At 49.2% G+C, this 22,123-nt stretch overlaps 1 protein-coding gene across 6 annotated transcripts; it reads left to right on the forward strand.

Moving 5' to 3' along the window:
• Positions 1 to 30: 30 nt before the first annotated feature.
• Positions 31 to 16,599, forward strand: LOC309802418 (uncharacterized protein). 6 transcript variants are annotated; one of them, XM_082617971.1, is made up of 6 exons: positions 31 to 101; positions 4,490 to 4,607; positions 5,006 to 5,155; positions 14,563 to 14,592; positions 15,629 to 15,790; positions 16,342 to 16,599. In XM_082617971.1, the coding sequence occupies exons 2-6, from the start codon at positions 4,535 to 4,537 to the stop codon at positions 16,548 to 16,550; spliced, it is 624 nt and encodes a 207-aa protein (XP_082474097.1). In that variant the 5' UTR covers positions 31 to 101; positions 4,490 to 4,534; the 3' UTR covers positions 16,551 to 16,599. The 6 variants fall into 6 exon arrangements, with proteins under 6 accessions (XP_082474097.1, XP_082474101.1, XP_082474096.1 ...); XM_082617970.1 differs by having other exon boundaries at positions 34 to 101; positions 4,486 to 4,607; XM_082617972.1 differs by lacking the exon at positions 31 to 101 and adding an exon at positions 140 to 208.
• Positions 16,600 to 22,123: the final 5,524 nt, after the last annotated feature.

Consider the following 22,123-nt stretch of genomic DNA (forward strand, 5'->3'; position numbering starts at 1 on the left):
GCGTGGGCGTGGGGCAGGAAGTCCCGCCCCCATTCTAGACCCCGCACTTAATTCGCTGCGCGCGGTGAGCTTCCGCAGTGCGTGTACCGAGAGCGCAGAAGGTGAGTGTGAGGGGCCTCGCGGATAGGTCCTCCTCTCGGGCTTAGGGAGCAGGAGCAACAGGTGGAGCGCGCTGTACTTCCTCTGAAGGGGCTCGGTTCTAGCTCATGTATGGGAACGTTAAGGTCTTGTATTCTTGCTTTAGTTTTACCGCCGTGGCTGTTTACGTACTGGCTCTGTGCCTAGAGCCTCGCAAAAGTTTTAGCATTTAATTTACAACTCAACCAGCCTGTATTGGAGGTGTTGTTTTCCGCAGGTTTTCATGCCTCGCCTGTTGCTCACTGATAGTTGGGGAAGGTCGGGCTGCCTCCAATAATCAAGCTAAACTGGGTCCTTTGTTATATGCAGAGAAATCAGCTTCACGGTAGTTACTCTTTTTTTCGAGGTGGGGATCACCAGACTATCTGGGAAACCTTTCCCATACACTGTCTCTATGTCCGGTGACTTTGGGAAGTCCTAAAGGACAACGGGGGGATTCACCCGTTGTCGAGTGAGCCTCCCCACCACCCCGGAGCCACCATGGGACACAACTTAACTCATTTCTTGGAGGAACTTGCCAGTGTGTCCCCAAGAGCCTGGGTGGCATAGTCTGCGCCCACCTGGCGCCTGAAGTCCACGGGGACTGTACTTCCTGTGCTCCGGACTTCCTCACAGGTACTTTTCCGTCTGGCCGTTCATTTGTATCCGTTAATCTCCTTTGTAATAAGTCAGTAGTGGTGAGTAAAGTGCTTTCGTGAGATCTGTGAGCCTTTTGGCAAATTATCAAACCCAAGGAAGAGGTCATGTAACTGAACGCAAGTCTGTGTGCCTGACGAACAGTGAAGCCAAACAATAGCAAAACGTCATTTCGGAGCAGAACCCTGCAAGGAGACGGGTGGCTCATGCCGTAAGAACCCAGACCTCCCCAAGCTTTCAGCAAAGCCCTTTTATAGGAAAGGTGAGGGAGGGATGTGGTTAGTGGTTGCAAACTTCTTGGTGTCACATGTTTTGTTCTTGAGGTCAGGTCACGGTCACCATGTTCCTGTAAACCTCCACCAAACAAATGTTATTCTCTGTTCTGACAAGGAAGGGCAAGGTCCCAAGGCACAACTTTCACCTTCCGAGGTCCAAGCACTGCTTAAGAGGAGGGGGTCCCTGTGCAGACAGGTTACCCTGCCCGGGAGCCTTAGTCCAGCACCCAGTCTGGGTTCTCCCGCCAGTGGCCAGGCCCCGCTAAGGAGGCAGATCTCAGCTGCTGGCGCCCTCTGGGCCAGGTCCCCAAACCCTGCCCAGCCATCATCACTGAGAGACCCAGGCGCCCAGAACCCCAAGGGCCCTCAGGTTCCTCAGGCCGCCCAGAAAGAGGCCGGTCCCGTGGACGGTGACCCATGGAGACCGCTACACGACCAAAACAACCCAAAACACCTGTTCTGCTTAAGTTACCTAGAGTGACTTCTGTTATCTGCAGCCAAACCCTGACTAACAGATGCATGGAACACACACACACACACACACACACACAGAGTTTTCTCTTTTAAAAATTATTTTTAGTATTAGCAGATTGAACACATTTTCAAATATTTATTGGCCATGTATAATTCTTTTTTTAGGAACCACCTTTTCTAGTCTGAGTTCCTTTTTAAAGACAGTTCTTTTGAAAAATTGTTTCATAAGAACTCTCTTTACATTGGGGATTCTGATGATGCAAAGGGTATTGGGTTTTTTTTTTCCCCTCAGTAGATTACATGTCTCTTATCCTTGTTTGTGGTGTTTTTAATGTCACATGTGGTCTGATGGTAGCAGTCTCTTCTGTTCTATAGGTTGTCTTTCTAGCTGTCTTCTAGTGACAGGAAATTCAGAGAAACCAATAGGCCTGTTTCTCCAGGAGGGGGATGTCCCTCATGCCCTGAATTCCGCCAGGAAAGTAGATTGGATACCAAGTGACGTGGAAGAGGGGCTCCGGCAACCTTGCTCTGAAAACGTCTCCCGTCTGTGTCCCATGGACAGTGTCACCCAGTATCCCAGGGAAAACTGGAGCAGTTTTTGCTGAGCTGTTTGGGGCTGTTGTCCTAAAGCTAAGCAGGGGTGGGGGTGGGGGACAGACAGGTCCTAGGTCTGGTCCCTCATGTCCTTGTCTTGCACGAGGGACAAAGCCTCATTTCCCAGGACATTCAAGCATATTCCAAGCAGAGGCCTCTTCCAGCCCTGATTCTGCCCTTTCTTTCATTGCCTGCTCCTCCTTTCCCTGCCCCCCTCCGTTTCCCCCCAGCTTCATACTGAGATTCTCACTTTCCCCTTTTTTCTCCTTATTCATTCTTTCATTCAAAACACATTTATTGGGACTTCCCTGGCGGTCCACTGGTTAGGACTTTGCCTTCCAATGCAGGGAGTGCGGGTTCGATCCCTGGTCGGGGAGATAAGATCCCACGTGCCTCGTGGTCAGAAAACCAAATCATAAAACAAGAAATATTGTAATAAATTCACTAAAGACTTTAAAAATGGTCCACATCAAAAAAAACTTAAAAAAAATATTTACTGAGCTCCTGACCCAGGGGAAGAAGACAGACAAATCTACACTTTTCATGAGACTTATTCCACTAGGGGTAAGGAACAGAAAGATGTAAATGTAATAATAGCACCTATTTTGTGAGTGCCTATGTACGTCCTAACTAAGGCACATCAAGGGTAATACACTTGCCAAAAGTCACAGCTAAGGATTCCAACCCAGGCACTGGTCAGAGATCATGCTGTTAACCACCAACCCATACTGCCTCCTTGGTTATTACAGATATGAGCTTAGGGCTCTGTGCCATTTGTCAGCCAAGGTAAAATGTTTTCTGCTGTAAATTTGTAAATCATGGCAGGCAGGGGAAGGACGATCTCATACAAAATAAAGTTCACAAGAATTGCAGTTGAGTTTTATAAAAAGGAGGACTACGGATTTCTCACATATCCAAGAAGGGATTTTTTTAAAAAATTTTATTTATTTATTTATGACTGTATTGGCTCTTCATTTCTGTGTGAGGGCTTTCTCCAGTTGCGGCCAGTGGGGGCCACTCCTCATTGCGGTGCGCGGGTCTCTCATCATCACGGCCTCTCTTGTTGCGGAGCACAGGCTCCAGACACACAGGCTCAGTAATTGTGGCTCACGGGGCTAGTTGCTCCGCGGCATGTGGGATCTTCCCGGACCGGGGCACGAACCCGTGTCCCCTGCATTGGCAGGCAGACTCTCAACCACTGCACCTCCAGGGAAGCCCCCAAGAAGGAATTTTGAGAGGGAAATTAATGCTCCCGCAGAAGACTCAACCACGCAGGCCTCATCCTTGCATTAGAATGCAAAGGTGAGTTCTACCTGGCACCAAACCGGGGAAGAGATAGACTCACTTTCTCCTTGGACTTTTGGGCTTAGATGTCATCCAGCATGGAGGGGATGGAAAAAGATATTCCATGCAAATGGAAATCAAAAAAAGCTGTAGTAGCAATTTTCATATCAGACAAAATAGACTTTAAAGTAAAGACTCTTCCAAGAGACAAAGAAGAACACTACATAATGACCGAGGGATCAATCCAAGACGAAGATATAACAATTGTAAATATTTATGCACCCAACATAGGGGCAACTCAATACATAAGGCAAATGCTAACAGCCATAAAAGGGGAAATCGACAGTTACACAATCATAGTAGGGGACTTTAACAGCCAGCTGGTGTCCTCAGCAGCCTCACTACCTGCAGAACTTCTGACACTGCTCTTCCTTCCCAGACAGTGACCCCCCAGACTAGGCAGGGGCATAGGATGTGGGGGAGGGGAGAGAGCAACAGGACTGCTTCCAGATTAGTTCCCTAGTCTCATATCTGTAATAACCAAGGAGGCAGTATGGGTTGGTGGTTAACAGCATGATCTCTGACCAGTGCCTGGGTTGGAATCCTTAGTTGTGACCTTTGGCAAGTGAATTACCCTTGATGTGCCTTAGTTTGGACGCATATAGACACTCGCAAAATAGGTGCTATTATTACATTTACTTCTCTGCTTCCATCCAGGGCTTGTCACTGTGACCAGAGGTGAGTGTGCTGGGAAGGGGCTTGAGCCCACCTTTACCAGGAGACTTTGGGAACCTCCAGTCTTGTATCAGCCCAGGTCACTCTGAAGCCCTAAGACTTAGGCTGGTTGGGCAGTGGGTGGGGCAGAGATGGATTATTAGAGGTGAACAGGATTCTGGAGATCAGGGAGCCAAGCAAAGTCATTATTAACTTTAAAAGCTGTGGTCTGTGCAGATCTGGGGATCAGGCTGGAAGTGCCCGCAGGCTCCTATAGGACAGAGGGCAAGGCTGGGGCAACAGAGAGGTGCCAGTCCATCATAAATCAGGCAGAGCGCTTCTGATTTTCACACTCTTGTTTCTCCGAAAGATAGTGGTGTCCTTGGCTCTGCGCCTGGTGTTCCCACACTGCCTCCAAGATGTCAGCTAAAGCCATAGAGAGCGGGGAAGGAGATGCCACTGGCCTCTCCCTGCAGGTATCTCCCTCTGATGGTGAGTGCTCTAGGGAAGCTCCAGAGGGCAGGGTGGCCCAGGGCTTGGGGTGCCTGAACGAGGGCAGAGGGGGTCTTCTGGGTTCTGGCCTGGAGCTGCCACCAGGTGCACTGTGCCCCGTCAGGTCTCTAACCTCGTGGGCCTCAGACTCCTGCTCTGTGAAGTCTGGAACCTGCCAGCTCCGCGTTGGTGCTGGGTCTCCCTCTCTCTGTCTTCTCCTTGGGTTCACCTCCAAGCATCTTTGTCACCTCTTAGCACAGCTGCCGTTGAGGTCCCCTCCCAACATCAGAGTTCTTGGGAGTTCCGGGAGATGGTGGAGGGTGCCACGTGGGGCCTCTGGTCCCTCAGCTGCCCACGCCGCTGGGATCTCCCCCACCTCTTTTTCTTTTTTTTTCCAGAGGAGGATGAACCTTCCCAGTCATCCGACCAGGCCTCTGATGGTTCTCCTGGGAAGCCACCACAGGGGCCACCCCAGGGGCCAGATGGATCTGACTCTGACCCCAGAGACCCACCCAAGGATGGAGGCAGCAATTTTTACCATAAAGCAGGTAACTGATCCCTGAGCATCAATCCACGGGCCCTCACCCAACTCCCCACTGCTCAGTTCTGCCTTCTGAGTTGTCAGTGTCAGGCCCACTTTCCTGATAGAATCTCTCTGACACTCACATTGTCAGAAAAAGGGCACAGTATACATGAGAGATGAAATAAACGATGCTCTAGGATCAGAGGAACCACACTTCAGGACTTGGCTCTGCCTGACTTGCTGAGTGACCCAGAACCAGTCACTTGCCCTCTCTGGGCCTTGAATGGTTTGCTTTTAAGAGCAGGGTAGGATGAGGTCCCTCTTAGGGCTTTCCCAGAGCCAGGTCATATTCTGTTAGGAGGGACGGAGGTGCTGCTCAGGCTCCTGGGCAGCCGGCAGGCACGGGCTCAGGCACAGCTCCTTGCCGGTTAAGTCCACTGGCTGTGCCCGACCTTTTGGCCCCATAGCACCCAAGGCGGGTGAGTACCATTTCTCCATTTTCGCCCCTCCCGTGATGCCCACCCAGGACACACCCACCCTCGCAGAGCAGTGTCACGTGTAAGGGTGGGGCTAGCCCGGGCCAGAACAGCAAAAGACACCAGCTTTTTGTTTTTTTGGTGGTGGTGGGGGGGGCCTGGTGGAATACACATAGCATTAAATTTACCAACATAACCATTTGTCAGCGTGCAGTTCAGTAGTGTTGACTATATTCGCATTACCGTGCAACCAACCTCCGGAACTGTCTTCATCTGCCCAAAGTGAAACTCTGTACACATTAAACATTAACTGCCCGTATCCTCCTGCCCCCAGCTCCTGGCAACCACACTTCCTTCTGGCTCTATAAACTCGACTAATCTAATGTAATATCCATGGAGGTGGTATCATACAGTGTTTGCCTTTTGGTGACTAGTTTATTGTACTTCACATAAGGTTCCCAAGGTTCACCTATATGTCAGAACTTGCTTTGTAAGGCTGAATGATATTCTATTGTGTGTATATACCACATGGTGATCATCTGTTCATCCGTTGATGGACACTTGGGTTGCTTCCGCCTCATGGCAATGGTGATCTATGCTGCTGTGAACACGGGGGTGCAAATATCTCTTCAAGACCCCGCTTTCAATTTCTTTGGATATATATCCAGAAATGGGATTGCTGGATCATATGGTTTTCTATTTTTAATATTCTCAGGAACTGCCATACATTTTCCATAGGGGTGATGGTGACTAGGGTGGCAGTGGTGGAGCCAGAGACAGATTGGAGTCATGCAGCCACAAGCCAAGGATTGTTGGCAACCCCTAGACAATGATGCTAGAAAGAGGCAAGGAAGGATCCTCCCCTAGAACTTTGAGAGAGAGCCTGGCCCTGCCTACACCTTGATTTTGGACTTCTGACCTCCAGAACTGAGGGACCATGAGGGAATCAACACAGTTTGTGGTAATTGGTTACAGCAGCCTCAGGAAACTAACATGGGCAGACCTCATTTTATTGTACTTTGCAAATACTGCGTTTTTTACAAGTTGAAGGTTTGTAGCAACCTAGCATAGGCAGATATTGGTTCATATTTTTAGCAATAAAGTACTTCTAAATTAAGGTATACTCCTTGTCTTTTTAAACAAAAGGCTATTGCACATTTAGTAGACTACACTATAGTATAAACATAACTTTTTTTTTTTTTTTTTTTTGCGGTACGCGGGCCTCTCACTGTTGTGGCCTCTCCCGTTGTGGAACACAGGCTCCGGACGCACAGGCTTAGCGGCCATGGCTCACGGGCCTAGCCACTCCACGGCATGTGCGATCTTCCCGGACCGGGGCACGAACCCGTGTCCCCTGCATTGGCAGGAAGACTCTCAACCACTGCGCCACCAGGGAAGCCCCCAGACATAACTTTTATATGCAGTGGAAACCAAAAACTTCACGTGATATTCGCTTTCTTGCGGTGGTCTTGAACCGAACCCTCAGTATCTCCAAGGTGTCTCTGGACAGAGATTGAAAATCCCATTGTGGTTGAAGGCTGTATTAGAGCCAGAATCTGTACAAGGAGGAGGTAGGAGTCTCTAGGGGGTGCTGCACATTGGTAATAGAGAGGGGGCAGTTTTTGTTAGTGACAGGGTCTAGGGCAGCACCGTCCAATAGAGCTTTCTGCAGTGATGAGCATGGTCTCTGCGTGATCCAGTATGGTAGCCACTAGCCACATGTGACTATCGAGTCACTGAAATATGGGCTGTGGGACTGAGGAACTGAGTTTTAAATTTTATTTCATTTAAATTAATTAGCACACATGGCTAGTGGTTCCTATAGTGGGCAGCATGGGCCTAGTGTATGACCTTGGGTGTGTGTGGCATAGAGTTCAAGATCCTTGGAAGTGAGGCGTGAGAACTTCAAGGCCAGTTTGTAGGAAATATCATCTGTGCAGAAACGGAAACCCTCAAGACAGGTCAGGGGTACTGATGGAGAGAGAGGTGATGGGGAGCCATGAGCTGCAACCTGCAAGAAATGACTGGGGGTCTAAGGCTGATTTCGTACCTTCTCTCCCTTGCCTGGGACCAAGGCTCCTCTTCATGGGGAGATGGCTGAGCTCACTCCTGCAGCTTCTGAAATCTCCAGAACTCCTGGTCCCAGCTGCCCCAGCACCCTAGTCCCTGCCCCTGTCAGATGTCCCTGCCAGCCCCAAGAGCTCTCAGCAATTCGACATGGTCCAGGCGTGCTCTGCCCCATGGTGCCAGGGGCTCCAGCCACAAGGCAGGACACACAGAGGAAGCAGGGTGACTTCTCCCTCTTTTTTTTTTTTTTTTTAGTTTTTGAATTTTATTTTATTTTTTTATACAGCAGGTTCTTCGTAGTTATCCATTTTATACATATTAATGTATACATGTCAATCCCAGTCTCCCAATTCATCCCACAAGCACACCCCCCACCACTTTCCCCCCTTGTTCTCTACACCTGTGTCTCTATTTCTGCCCTGCAAACCGGTTTTTCAAGGTTTCACATATATGCGTTAATATACGATATTTGTTTTTCTCTTTCTGACTTACTTCACTCTGTATGACAGACTCTAGATCCATCCACATCACTACAAATGACCCAATTTCGTTCCTTTTTATGGCTGAGTAATATTCCATTGTATATATGTACCACATCTTCTTTATCCATTCGTCTGCTGATGGGTATTTAGGTTGCTTCCATATCCTGCCTATTGTAAATAGTGCTGCAATGAACATTGGGGTGCATGTGTCTTTTTGAATTATGGTTTTCTGTGGGTATATGCCGAGTAGTGGGATTGCTGGGTGGTGTGGTAATTCTATTCTTAGTTTTTTAAGGAACCTCCATACTGTTCTCCAAGGCGGCTGTATCAATTTACATTCCCACCAACAGTGCAAGAGAGTTCTCTCTTCTCCACACCCTCTCCAGCATTTGTTGTTTGTAGATTTTCTGATGATGCCCATTGTGACCGGAGTAAGGTGATACCTCACTGTAGTTTTGATTGCATGTCTCTAATAATTAGTGATGTTGAGCACCTTTTCATGTGCTTCTTGGCCATCTGTATGTCTTCTTTGGGGTAATGTCTATTTAGGTCTTGTACCCATTTTTGGATTGGGTTGTTTTTTTAATATTGAGCTGCATGAGCTGTTTATATATTTTGGAGATTAATTGTTTGTCAGTTGATTCGTTTGCAAATATTTTCTCCCATTCTGAGGGTTGCCTTTTTGTCTTGTTTGTAGTTTCCTTTGCTGTGCAAAAGCTTTTAAGTTTCATTAGGTCATATTTATTTTTGTTTTTATTTCCATTACTCTAGGAGGTGGATCAAAAAAGATCTTGCTGTGATTTATGTCAAAGAGTGTTCTTCCTATGTCTCCTCTAAGAGTTTTATAGTGTCCGGTCTTACATTTAGTTCTCTAATCCATTTTGAGTTTATTTTTGTGTATTGTGTTAGGGAGTGTTCTAATTTCATTCTTTTACATGTAGCTGTCCAGTTTTCCCAGCACCACTTATTGAAGAGACTGTCTTTTCTCCATTTTATATCCTTGCCTCCTTTGTCGTAGATCAGTTGACCATAGGTATGTGGGTTTATCTCTGGGCTTTCTATCATGTTCCATTGATCTATATTTCTGTTTTTGTGTCAGTACCATATTGTCTTGATCACTGTAGCTTTGTAGTATAGTCTGAAGTCAGGGAGTCTGATTCCTCCAGCTCTGTTTTTTTTCCCTCAAGACTGCTTTGGCTATTCTGGGTCTTTTGTGTCTCTTATAAATTTTAAGGTTTTTTGTTCTAGTTCTGTAAATAATGCCACTGGTAATTTGATAGGGATTGCATTGAATCTGTAGATTGCATTGGGTAGTATAGTCATTTTCACAATATTGATGCTTCCAATCCAAGAGTATGGTATATCTCTCCATCTGTTTGTGTTATCTTTGATTTCTTTCATCAGTGTCTTATAGTTTTCTGAGTACATGTCTTTTACCTCCTTAGGTAGGTTTATTCCTAGGTATTTTATTCTTTTTGTTGCAATGGTGAATGGGATTGTTTCCTTAATTTCTCTTTCTGATCTTTCGTCGTTAGTGTATAGGAATTCAAGAGATTTCTGTGCATTAATTTTGTATCCTGCAACTTTACCAAATTCATTGATTAGCTCTAGTACTTTTCTGGTGGCATCTTTAGGATTCTCTATGTATAGTGTCATGTCATCTGAAAAGAGTAACGGTTTTACTTCTTCTTTTCCAATTTGGATTCCTTTTATTTATTTTTCTTCTCTGATTGCCATGGCTAGGACTTCCAAAGCTGTGTTGAATAATAGTGGTGAGAGTGGACATCCTTTTCTTGTTCCTGATCCTAGAGGAAATGCTTTCAGTTTTTCACCATCGAGAATGATGTTTGCTATCGGTTTGTCATATATGGCCTTTATTATGTTGAGGTAGGTTCCCTCTATGCCCACTTTCTGGAGAGCTTTTATCATAAATGTGTGTTGAATTTTGTCAGAAGCTTTTTCTGCATCTATTGAGATGATCATATGGTTTTTCTTCTTCAATTTGTTACTATGATGTATCACATTGATTGATTTGCCTATATTGAAGAATCTTTGCATCCCTGGGATAGATCCCACTTGATCATGGTGTATGATCCTGTTAATGTGTTTTTGGATTCTGTTTGCTAGTGTTTTGTTGAGGATTTCTGCATCTCTATTCATCAGTGATATTAGTCTGTAATTTTCTTTTTTTGTAGTATCTTTGTCTGGTTTTGGTATCAGGGTGATGGTGGCCTCATAGAATGAGTTTGGGAGTGTTCCTTCCTCTGCAATTTTTTGGAAGAGTTTGAGAAGGATGGGTATTAGCTCTTCTCTAAATGTTTAATAGAATTCATCTGTGAAGCTGTCTGGTCCTGGACTTTTGTTTGTTGGAATATTTTTAATCACCGTTTCAATTTCGTTACTTGTGACTAGTCTGTCTATATTTTCTGTTTCTTCCTGGTTCACTCTTGGAAGGTTATACCTAAGAATTTGTCCATTTCCTCCAGGTTGTCCATTTTATTGGCATAGAGTTGCTTGTAGTAGTCTCTCATGATGCTTTGTATTTCTGCGGTGTCCGTTGTAACTTCTCCTTTTTCATCTCTAATTTCATTGATTTGAGTCCTCTCCCTCTTTTTCTTGATGAGTCTGGCTAAAGGTTTATCAATTTTGTTTATCTTCTCAAAGAACCAGCTTTTAGTTTTATTGATCTTTGCTATTATTTTCTTTGTTTCTATTTCATTTATTTCTGCTCTGATCTTTATGATTTCTTTCCTTCTACTAACTTTGGGTTTTGTTTGTTCTTCTTTCTCTAGTTCCTTTAGGTGTAAGGTTAGATTGTTTATTTGAGATTTTTCTTGTTTCTTGAGGTAGGCTTGTATAGCTATTAACTTCCCTCTTAGAACTCCTTTTACTGCCTCCCATAGGTTTTGGCTCATCGTGTTTTCATTTTAATTTCTCTCTAGGTATTTTTTTATTTCCTCTTTGATTTCTTCACTGATCTCCTGGTGAAGAGATTTAGTAACGTATTGTTTAGCCTCCATGTGTTTGTGTTTTTTATGTTTTCTTTCCCCGTAATTGATTTCTAATCTTATAGCATTGTGGTCGGAAAAGATGCTTGATATGATTTGTTTTCTTAAATTTACCAAGGCTTGATTTGTGACCCAAGATGGGATCTATTCTGGAGAATGTTCCATATGTACTTGAGAAGAAAGTGTAATCTGCTGTTTTTGGATGGAATGTCTTATAAATATCAATTAAATCTATCTGGTCTGTTGTGTCATTTAAAGCTTGTGTTTCCTTATTAATTTTCTGTCTGGATGATCTGTCCATTGGTGTAAGTGAGGTGTTAAAGTCTCCCACTATTGTTGTGTTACTGTCGATTGCCTCTTTTATAGCTGTTAGCAGTTGCCTTATGTATTGATGTGTTCCTATGTTGGGTGCACGTATATTTATAATTGTTATATCTTCTTCTTGGATTGATCCCTTGATCATTATGTAGTGTCCTTCCTTGTCTCTTGTAACATTCTTTATTTTAAAGTCTGTATTATCTGATATGAGTATTGCTACTCCACCTTTCTTTTGATTTCCATTTGCATGGAATATCTTTTTCCATCCCCTCACTTTCAGTCTGTATGTGTCCTTAGGTCTGAAGTGGGTGTCTTGTAGACAGCATACATGTGGGTCTTGTTTTTGTATCCATTCAGCGAGCCTGTGTCTTTCAGTTGGAGCATTTAATCCATTGACATTTAAGGTAATTATCGCTATGTATGTTCCTATTACCATTTTCTTACTTGTTTTAGGTTTGTTTTTGTAGGTCCTTTTCTTCTCTTGTGTTTCCCACTTAGAGAAGTTCCTTTAGCATTTGTTGTATAGTTGGTTTGGTGGTGCTGAATTCTCTTAGCTTTTGCTTGTCTGTAAAGCTTTTGATTTCTCCATCGAATCTGAATGAGTTCTTTGCCAGGTAGAGTAATCTTGGTTGTAGGTTCTTCCCTTTCATCACTTTAAATATATCGTGTCACTCCCTTCTGGCTTGTAGAGTTTCTGCTGAGAAATCAGCTGCTAACCTTATGGGAGTTCCCTTGTATGTTATCTGTTGTTTTTCCGTTGCTGCTTTCAATAATTTTCCTTTGTCTTTAATTTTTGCCAATTTGAATACTATGTGTCTCGGCATGTTTCTCCTTGGGTTTATCCTGTATGGGACTCTCTGTGCTTCCTGGACTTGCGTGGCTATTTCGTTTCCCATGTTAGGGAAGTTTTCAACTATAATCTATTCAAATATTTTCTCGGGTCCTTTCTCTCTCTCTTCTCCTCTGGGACCCCTGTAATGCGAATGTTGTTACGTTGAATGTTGTCCCAGTGGTCTTTTAGGCTGTCTTCATTTCTTTTCATTCTTTTTTCTTTATTCTGTTCCACAGCAGTGATTCCCACCATTCTGTCTTCCAGGTCACTTATCTGTTCTTCTGCCTCAGTTATTCTGCTATTGATTCCTTCTAGTGTAGTTTTCATTTCAGTTACTGTATTGTTCATCTCTGTTTGTTTGTTCTTTAATTCTTCTAGGTCTTCATTAAACATTTCTTGCATCTTCTCGATCTTTGACTCCATTCTTTTTCCAAGGTCCTGGATATCTTCACTATCATTGTTCTGAATTCTTTTTCTGGAAACCACTTCATTTAGTTGTTTTTCTGGGGTTTTATCTTGTTCCTTCATCTGGTACAGAGTCCTCTGCCTTTTCATTTTGTCTAGCTTCTGTGATTGTGGTTTTCATTGCTCAGGCTGCAGGACTGTAGTTCTTCTTGCTTCTGCTATCTGCCCGCTGGTGGATGTGGCTATCTTAGTGGCTTGTTGAAGGCTCCTGATGGGAGGGACTGGTGGTGGGTAGAGCTGGGTGTTGCTCTGGTGGGCAGAGCTCAGTAAAACTTTATTCTGCTTGTCTGCTGATGGGTGGGGCTGGGTTCCCTCCCTGTTGGTTGTTTGGCCTGAGGTGACCCAACACTGGAGCCTACCCGGGCTCTTTGGTGGGGCTAATGGCAGACTCTGGGAGGGCTCACGCCAAGGAGTACTTGCCAGAACTTCTGCTGCCAGTGTCCTTGTCCCTTGGTGAGCCAAAGCCACCGCCTGCCTCTTCAGGAGACCCTCCAACACTAGCAGGTAGGTCTGGTTCAATCTACCCTGGGGTCACTGCTCCTTCCCCTGGGTCCCGATACACACACTATTTTGTGTGTGCCCTCCAAGAGTCAAGTCTCTGGTGGTGCAGCAGTTAAGAATCCGCCTGCCAATGCAGGGGACACGGGTTCCATTCCTGTTCCAGGAAGATCCCACATGCCACGGAGCATGCCACGGGCTTGGGCCCGTGTGCCAAAACTACTAAGCCCGCGCTCTGGAGCCTGTGAGCCACAAGTACTGAGCCCGCGTGCCACAACTACTGAAGCCCGTGCCTAGAGCCCACGCTCTACAACAAGAGAAGCCACCGCAATGAGAAGCCTGCGCACTGCAATGAAGAGTAGCCCCTGCTCGATGCAACTAGAGACAGCCTGCCTGCAGCAACGAAGACCCAACGCAGCCAAAAATAACTAACTAGATAAATTTATAAAAAAGGAAAAAAGAGCAAAGTCTCTGTTTCCCCCAGTCCTGTCAAAGTCCTGCGATCAAATCCCGCTAGCCTTCAGAGTGATTCTCTAGGAATTCCTCCCCGCGTTGCGGGACCCCCAGGTTGGGAAGCCTGACGTGGGGCTCAGAACCTTCACTCCAGAGGACGGACTTCTGTGGTATAAGTGTTCTCCAGTTTGTGAGTCACCCACCCAGCAGTTATGGGATTTGGTTTTATTGTGATTGCGCCTCTCCTACCGTCTCATTGCAGCTTCTCCTTTGTCTTTGGATGTGGGGTTTCTTTTTTGGTGAGTTCCAGTGTCTTCCTGGTGATGACTGTCAGGAAGCAGGGTGACTTCCGATGGGGGAATTAGAGATGCTTCCTGAAGAAAGTGACAAGTAGGGTGAGCCCTGGAGGATGGGGGGCTTTCGCTCCAACTGTAGCCTGGGATGGGTATAGGGTGTCTGGAAGAGGGAGAGACCAGAAAAGTCAAATTTATTCCATCGCAAATGAAAATAGCATGCTTTTCTTGATTTTTGTTTTTGTTTTTGTTTTTGTTTTTGAGAAAATGATACCAAATGTATTGACTTCACAGAGCAGCCTGAAACCTTTTCAAGGCAGGTGCCCCTCGCCTTCTGGAGCATAACAGAGTTCTAGACTCTCGTCCATCCACCTCTGCATTCTCAGAAAATCAGACTTCTCGGGAAAAGCAGGAAGAGGCCAGGCAGGGGCTGCTCTCTTCTCTGATCCCAACTCCAGGGAACCCCTCCCACTGTGGCAGCAGTGGGGGTGCAGGGGGAGGCCAGTGCCATGCTCTCATGGGGATGCTTTTTGTCTTCAGGCGTGGCCTGTGCAGCCGTGGTTGGAGGAGGTGAGTCTCTTTGGGAAGAAACTCAAGCCCCCATCTGACCCTGGCCTAGGGCCCCTGGGACCACCTGGCCTTGACCAAGCCCAAGATTGCCTTGAGCCCCAGGACATGGGTGGGTAAGGGTGCAGTGGGCAGGGGACAGAGTTGGAACACTCGAGGTGACAAGAACCTTGCCAAGAAGGAACCGAAGCAAAGCCATTCAAAGCACCCAGGTCCAATCTCAGCTTCTCCCAAGTGCAAACCGTGTGATCCAGGCAGGTTGTTAAATCTGTCTCAACCCATGATTCCTCCCCAGAAAGCAGGGCCAGGGGTAGCTCCAGAGGGTTGTAGGGCATGTGTAAGCTGAGCTGTAGGGATTCCTCATACTGCTTTACAAACCCGCTAGCTTATCCTGTGAACCCAGAGGTTCCCAGCTGTGCCCATGGCCAGCATCCTCTAACACGGTGGCCAGAATTCAAGAAAATGAAAACATTTCTGTCACACCAGCCACAGTCTCAAGTGCTTATTGGCTACATGCGGCCAGCGTGTTGGACAGTGCAGATACGGAATGTTTCCTGGTTGCAGAAAGTTCTATGACTGCACTCTCTAGAGATGTAGGGGACACCTGATGGGATGCCCACAGGCAGCTGTAGGGCAGAGGGCAGAAGCCGCCACCCCAGCACCTCTTCAGATGAGCAGCTCTGTCCTTATTCTGTGGGCCCTGTGATTGGGGGAAAGACACTATTTTCCCTGCCAAAACGGGGTGCTTGAAGACCACTGCTCCTTTAATTTTATTTCACACAAGGGCAGTTGAGGCACAGGGAGGACAGGTGAGCCTTCCAGGACCACAGCAAAACAGAGGAATGCACATGCCTGGGATCCAGCTTCCTGGGGGGGGGCCGTCCACCCGTGTCCACTTGTACAGCTTTCCTTTGCCTCAGGCCCCATGGTTCTCCCAAGAGCGAAGTGGACCCCTCACCTCATCCCCCCAGGAAGGTATCAGGGCGATCTGGGGAGTCTGTCCCCTGGGGCCAACCCTAAAGCTCCTCTCCCCCTACAGCCCTGGCCGTGGGGGCTGTGCCCGTGGTGCTGGGCGCCGTGGGCTTCACCGGGGCAGGAATCGCAGCCTCCTCCCTAGCGGCCAAGATGATGTCAGCGGCCGCCATAGCCAATGGGGGCGGAGTTGCCGCCGGCAGCCTCGTGGCCACTCTCCAGTCCGTGGGTAAGTGTCCGGGCGGGAGGAAGGGGGAAGGGTGTGACACACCAGCGCAGGATTCAGGCCAGAGGCTAAGCCGGAGGGAGGGCCTGTCTGCTTCCTCCAGCTTCGTGGGCATCAGTGTCCCTGGTCCTTTGTGTCTCCCTCACTGTCCCCTCTTCTGGCTGGGGGTGGGTTTGGGGGCACTGGGGGCATGCAGCACAGCAGGTACGCATTCCCCATCAGCCCTACAAAAACTGCCTGGGGCCCTCCCCTCGCTGGGCCCAGCATCGTGCTGGGGAGGGAGAGGCAGAGACCCTGTGCCATTTCTCAGAGGATCTGTCCTGTCGCTGGTGGAGTCCCCACCAGAGTGCGTGTCTCCTCTTCGGGCAGCCATGGGCAGCAGCCCCTCCCCAAAGCAGACCTCCTGGGGTTTCAGAAAGTAGAGGAGGGAACAGGACTGGGATGTCTGGGTCTTGGGCCTCCTGTGCGTCCTGGGTTCTCTGACCTCCACAGTCTTGCCGGGAGCTGCCGGGGCTGCCTGTCCCCTTGTGCTCTAACCCCCTCCTCTCTCCCAGGGGCAGCCGGACTTTCCGTGTCATCCAACATCCTCGTGGGCTTGGCTGGGTCAGCTCTTGGGGCCTGGCTGTGGGGTAGCAAAAAGCAAGCCCCTTCCTCTCCTCCACCAGAATCCAGTACTGAAGCAGAGAGGGGCTCCCGTGCTGGAGATGACCCTCCAGGGCCTCAGGATGTCAGTCCCCCAAATGACAAGTCCTCTGCATCCTAAAATTCTTTAAAGAAGCATAGGAAATAAAGACGAGATGCTGTGACCTTCACGAGTGTCTGCAGTGCATTCTTGTTTACCAGGCAGGGCGCAGCGCATCTGCAGAGCCGTGGCTTCGGGGTGGGGGTCAGCAGGAAGTCTAAGAATGGGCACTGTTGTCTGCGACAGGAAGCCAGGTCTGTTGCAGTCCTGCCACGCAGCTGTGATCCTGGGAAGCTCACGTCTCCCCTTTGAGCCTCAGTTTGCTGCTCTTTGGATGGGATCGTGGATCACATGTCTTCAAAGATGTCAGCCAGAGCAGCATTATAGGATGGCTTGGCCCTGGGGTCAGTTTGAGCCCTTGACCCTCAGTTATGAAACACTTTATCCTCAGGGATTATTGACCCCTCCCCTCCCCACCCAAGACTCTGGGTCTGACTGTATCATGAGTCTAGGAACTCAGCAACACTGTCTGCCTGGCCTGGTGGCCTTTGGAGCTCTTCAGGTAGGTAGAGAATTTGCATTTCTCCAGAGAGCTCTGTCTCGGTTGGTGTAGAGCTCAGGGTCCTTGGGGTCCAAGGGAGACTGGCCAGAACCTGCAAGGACACACAGGCCTCCCTCCCCTGGTGGGGCTCCCAAGAGGCTTGTCAATGCAGAACACTCATCTCTCTCCTAAGGCCCACTGGCTGCCTGGCCCTGCATCAGGTGGCAGGCATTGTATGTGTGTTGACCTGGCCTCTGCCACCTGCCTGCCCGCCCATGCAGATAACCCATACCCAGCTTCTGGCAGCCCTGCTTCCACTTTAGACTTGAGTCTCAGATCTCGTCCTAGGGGCTCCAGGACCCCGGCCCGGGTCCCCACTCTGGCCTTCACCCCCGTCTTCCTTCACTGCCCCTCCTCCACCAGGCTCTGTCCCCCGGGTGCTGCCCCAGCTCACTCATACAGCTCCCGGCTACCCTCCAGGGCTCCCAGAACACAGACAAGCTCAAGAGCCACAGGTCAGTTCCACATCTTCAGAAAGTCTGCTCCTTTGGGTAAGACAGGCAGGGGTGGGCAGGGCCAGCTCCGTCCTGACACCCCCACCCTCGGGGGGCCGGGGGCCTCAGCGAGTGGAGGGGAGACCCGTGTGCAGCCACTGGAAGAACTGTCTCATGTTTCTCATCTGGGTGGCTGCAGGCAGAGAAGCTGGGTCTTGGGAGGGAAGTGACTTAAGCCCCCAACTGGGCTCTGGGACTCTGGAAGCCATGAGCCTAGTCTGGGCCTGGGTGATCCTCAAGCCGTGAGCCTGGGTAGGGGCGAGATGGGCAGGGGGAAGAGACAAGTAGGAGGAACCGAATCAGAGCCATTCAAGCCCACGCTTTGGAAGCAGCCGGACCTGGGTCGAGTCCCGCGTTGCCAAGCCAAGCTTTGTGATCTCGGATGAATCTCTTACCCTCTCCGTGCCAGTGTTTCCTCATTGTAAAATGGGGATACTAATCTCATCCTTCTCGTTGAGTTAGTGAGGAGAGTGCATGAGAACAGGAACCCAGAACAACCTGACCGTGGTATAGGCCTTCAAAATGTAATTCGCTCTGGTTTCCTTATTCTGGCACATATTAAATTACTCCATGGAGACCTAAGGGAGTTCTAGAAATCTGTGTTTCAGGAGGAGGGAAGCAGCCCACCTTGGGAAGTAAAATCTCCCTCCAGCCCCCTCCCCACCTTCCCCTCACACAGGTCCTTCTGTAGCCCCAGTACCATATCTTGGACCCTCCCCAGGCTTGCATCTTCCACAAGCTCAGAGCAGCCTCTCTACCCCTTGGAGCCCCTTGAGATTTTAAGGGCAGTGGGTGTGACCCCAGTTCTGGTGTCCTCATCTCCCCATCAAAGCTCCACTGTTTCAGCAGTTTGGGTGCCGGTCAATTTCTGTGCCATAGAATTTACCAGCGCTGTCCTCTTAGCCTCTAACCTGGCTTCCAAGATACTGTCTGCAGGGAGCCTGGTCAAAGTGGGCGGGGCAGCCTCTGCAGGTGTCTTGGCAGGACTTCCTTGGCTGAGTGTTCCTGGCAGGGACTGGTGGGAGGTGGCGTGGGGGCTAGGGAGGGCACAGGGTCCTACCCAAGGACCCATGGGAGGGGACAATAGCATCACCTTCAGTCTGTCACCCTCCCCTGTACTTCCGCTTGGGTGTCCGCCCTGGCTTTCTCTCTGAGAGGGGTCAGAGGGAGGCAGGTCCCTGGGCACAGGGGATCTGGGCCCCCTGCCCTCTCCCGCCTAGAGAGGGGGGACCCTAAGGGACCCTGCGGCTGCGGCCCACTCTCTGGCTCTCACTTCCCCGGGATTCACCACTAGAATTCTCCTCCTTTAGGTTTTTACCTAAGCGTCCAACCAGCCTTTCGTAAGTTTGTCCTGATGGATCTCAAATCAAGATCGTTGATTTGAACAAAATTCTTCAATTCAGGCCCATTTTCTTCAATTAGTTCTTGAAAGCCCCCTTTCTGGCTTATTCTCGCTGTTTATCTTCCCTTTTTCCTGCAATTCCCCCTTCTCATATTAGAAAGTCAGCCTAACGTGTTGAACGTGTATCTGTTTTTCGTATATATTTCTGTAAAATGGGTGTTGCTTTTTGCTTGGATGTGTTTTAGTTTACATACAGAAGTGTGTCCTGTATATCTCACTTTATTTCTTTTATTCCACACTGAGAGCTATGTTTCTGAGATCCCTCAGGGTCGATAGGTGAGCTTCTAATCCTTGCTTTCAATCGCTGCAAAGTGCTCCAGTGTGCATCCGGCACCATTCAACTTTCTGCCCCTAGGGTGGACCCCAGGGGTCCTCCCACCTCTGCCAACAGAAAGTGTACAGGATGGAATTGGCTGGGGACTGGGGGCGGTGACACAGCCTCCAACCACTGCCCAACCTCTGACTTCTGACTCCTGTGCATCACCCTGTGTTCTTAGGGCTCACCCTGTCATCCAATGCTGCCCTGGCTGGGGCCACATCTACCCTGGGATCCTTGCTGGGGACACTGAATCGCTCCTACCTGCTAGGATGCCCTGCTGCGGCCCTGACCACTTTCCTACTAGGAGATAACTGGCCGTGGGTGATAGATAACCCTCCTTCGACGCCTACCCAGCACGTGGGAGTATGACAAGAAAGTTAAGACCTGGGCCACAACTGGCAGTCTTCCTCATGGTCAGAAATATGAGGACTCCTCAGCTTACGAGAAACAATTCATAAGATGAAAAGAATCAGAACAGCTGAATTTGATCAAACGCTGTGATATCCTAGTCACTAAGCTTAGCACTTGACATTTATCCATTCATTTAATTCTCATAACAACCCCAGAGAAAGATGATATTGCCCCTTATTTACAAATGAAGGGAGCATTGTCCAAGGGCCCTGGGCTGGGAGGTGAGGTGGGTGGGTAGATGCTCCGGAGCCTGCGACAGGAAGTAGAACAGAAATGCAGGTGCCGGGGCCTGGGAGGAAGGCTCAGGGCAGGGCAGGTTCTGAACAGCCCAGAAGGGCCACACTCCTCCACCCGGAGATGTCCACTGGGGGAGCCCTGCAGGCAGGCCATCAGACAGACAGCACCCTTTCCCCTGGGCTGTCCGTGTGTTGGGGCCCAGGTGCACTAAGCTGCTGGCCAGCCTGGCATCATCTGTCCTCCCAAACGATAATGCTGAGCCTCAAATACACTTTAACTGGGCTCTTTTTTTTTTTTTTTTTTTTTTGGCGGTACGTGGGCTTCTCACTGTTGTGGCCTCTCCCGTTGCGGAGCACAGGCTCCGGACGCGCGGGCTCAGCGGCCATGGCTTACGGGCCCAGGCGCTCTACGGCATGTGGGATCTTCCCGGACCAGGGCACGAACCTGTGTCCCCTGTATCGGCAGGCGGACTCTCAACCACTGCGCCACCAGGGAAGCCCTAACTGGGCTCTTGATTCTTGAGTCTCTGGTTCCATACCCCAACCAGGTGGCCCACTGGTCACTTAGGGTTTAGCTTTCATACCCCTTAATCTCTTTACTTCCTTCTCTGCCACCATAAAGCTCTCTTCTTGGGGAGCTGGCTGAGCTCACTCCTGCATACCTTGCTAGTTTTAGAATTCCTGGTCCCCACTGACCCCAAAGATTGCAGTCCTGGCTGCTATGGCTGCTGCAGACCAAGACCTCTGCCAGGGACTAGTTCCAGGGACTCTCAGTGCTGGGGAGCCAGGCAACTACGGTCCAGTGTTGTGAGTGGGTCCAGCCACAGGGGATCAAGGATGGTTCTGATTGGGAGGGTCAGGGTCAGCTTTCCAGAGGAAGGGGCAACAGGTGGGGCCTTGGAGAATCAGGAGCATTCAATGCGTTCCAGCACTGTTCTCAAGCAGCCTTCAAGCCTTCAGCAGTGCTTGCCCTGATTTCAGCCGAGTCCTGCAAAATGAAACACACCTGTCCACAAGGATTTACTGCTGTCGGAAGAGGTTTCTCTGGACGAAAGGAGAAGGTTATATAACGCCCACCCCACCCAGACACACACTCATAAAACACCAACCCTATTTCAGATGAACTAACATCCTGGCTCAGAGGGCGTGACACTCACTTCCTTCACCTCTTCCTGCCCCCGTCAAACCACCGTGCCCTAAATTACTTTGCCAAGAGTCCCGCATTCCCTGTGAAGGGGGTTGCAGCCGCACACCTTCCTTCCCAAATCTGTAAGGTTTTGTCTGTTTTTGTTTTGACCAAACCTGGCTTGGAAGGCAGAGAGAATAAAGAACTTCTGTGCTTCCCACAAACAACCCCCAAGCAACCAGTCCGCAGACATTAAAAAGGCACGCAACAAAACCCCTGTCTGATGGTTGGATTTTTCTGGAACAAGGCCCTCAAACCCCGTCTCCAGATTACTCTAGGCCAAGGCATGCAGGTCCACTCAGGACAGGTCACCCGCCTCCCCAGCAGCCCTTGCCAAGCTCAGGGCTGTGGGTCACCTTCTCAGGAAGAAGCAGGCAGGGGTCCTTCCTTCCTGTGTCTCCCAGCCTGGGGCAGCCACCCCCATAGGCATGCTGTGGGCTCAGGGAGTGGAGGGGCAGCCAGTGTGGATCCACTCACAGAATGTTCTTTCGGTTTCCAGCCAAGGCTGATGCAGCTGTGGCTGGAGGAGGTAAGTCTCTGCCGTGGAAACCTGCTCCTCGTCCATCCCCAGGCCCTGGGACTTGGGGAGCCGCTGGCCTTGCACCTGCCCCAGGCTTCCTGTACATTGTAGGGGAGGAGGCGCTGGAGTGAGGAAAATGGCGAGCTTCCGTGTCGCACAGAGGCAGCCCCAGAAGGGGCCCAACCTCCTTGCCGAGCCTCCACCGTGTGGCTTCGGATGTGGCTTTGAACTCCTCTGGGTTCAGCTTTCCTCGTGAAAATCAGGCCAAGGCTGCCCATTCAGGGTTATCGTGAGGGTTACGTAGGATGAGACACGCACACAGTCTGGACCCAGGAGGTGTGTTAAGGAGAAGCCACAGGCTCAGCCACTCTGGCTTCCAATTGCTCTGCGGTGACGCCGTGGAGACCCAGAGTTGGGATCCTTGCTTTATGCTGGGCCCTGGGTAAGATTTGCTTGTATTAAACATGTCCTCAGCGAAGACAAGA

Source organism: Mesoplodon mirus, assembly GCF_964341445.2.
Source record: "Mesoplodon mirus genome assembly, chromosome: 4".
Lineage (NCBI taxonomy): Eukaryota > Metazoa > Chordata > Mammalia > Artiodactyla > Ziphiidae > Mesoplodon > Mesoplodon mirus.

What these genes read in the sequence shown, in the direction of transcription:
- LOC309802418 (XM_082617971.1), top strand. Translation starts at nt 4,535, where the DNA reads ATGTCAGCTAAAGCCATAGAGAGCGGGGAAGGAGATGCCACTGGCCTC. An exon ending in TGCAGCCGTGGTTGGAGGAG is followed by an intron (nt 14,593 to 15,628) that starts GTGAGTCTCTTT and finishes CTCCCCCTACAG; the next exon opens with CCCTGGCCGTGGGGGCTGTG. An exon ending in GGCCACTCTCCAGTCCGTGG is followed by an intron (nt 15,791 to 16,341) that starts GTAAGTGTCCGG and finishes CCTCTCTCCCAG; the next exon opens with GGGCAGCCGGACTTTCCGTG.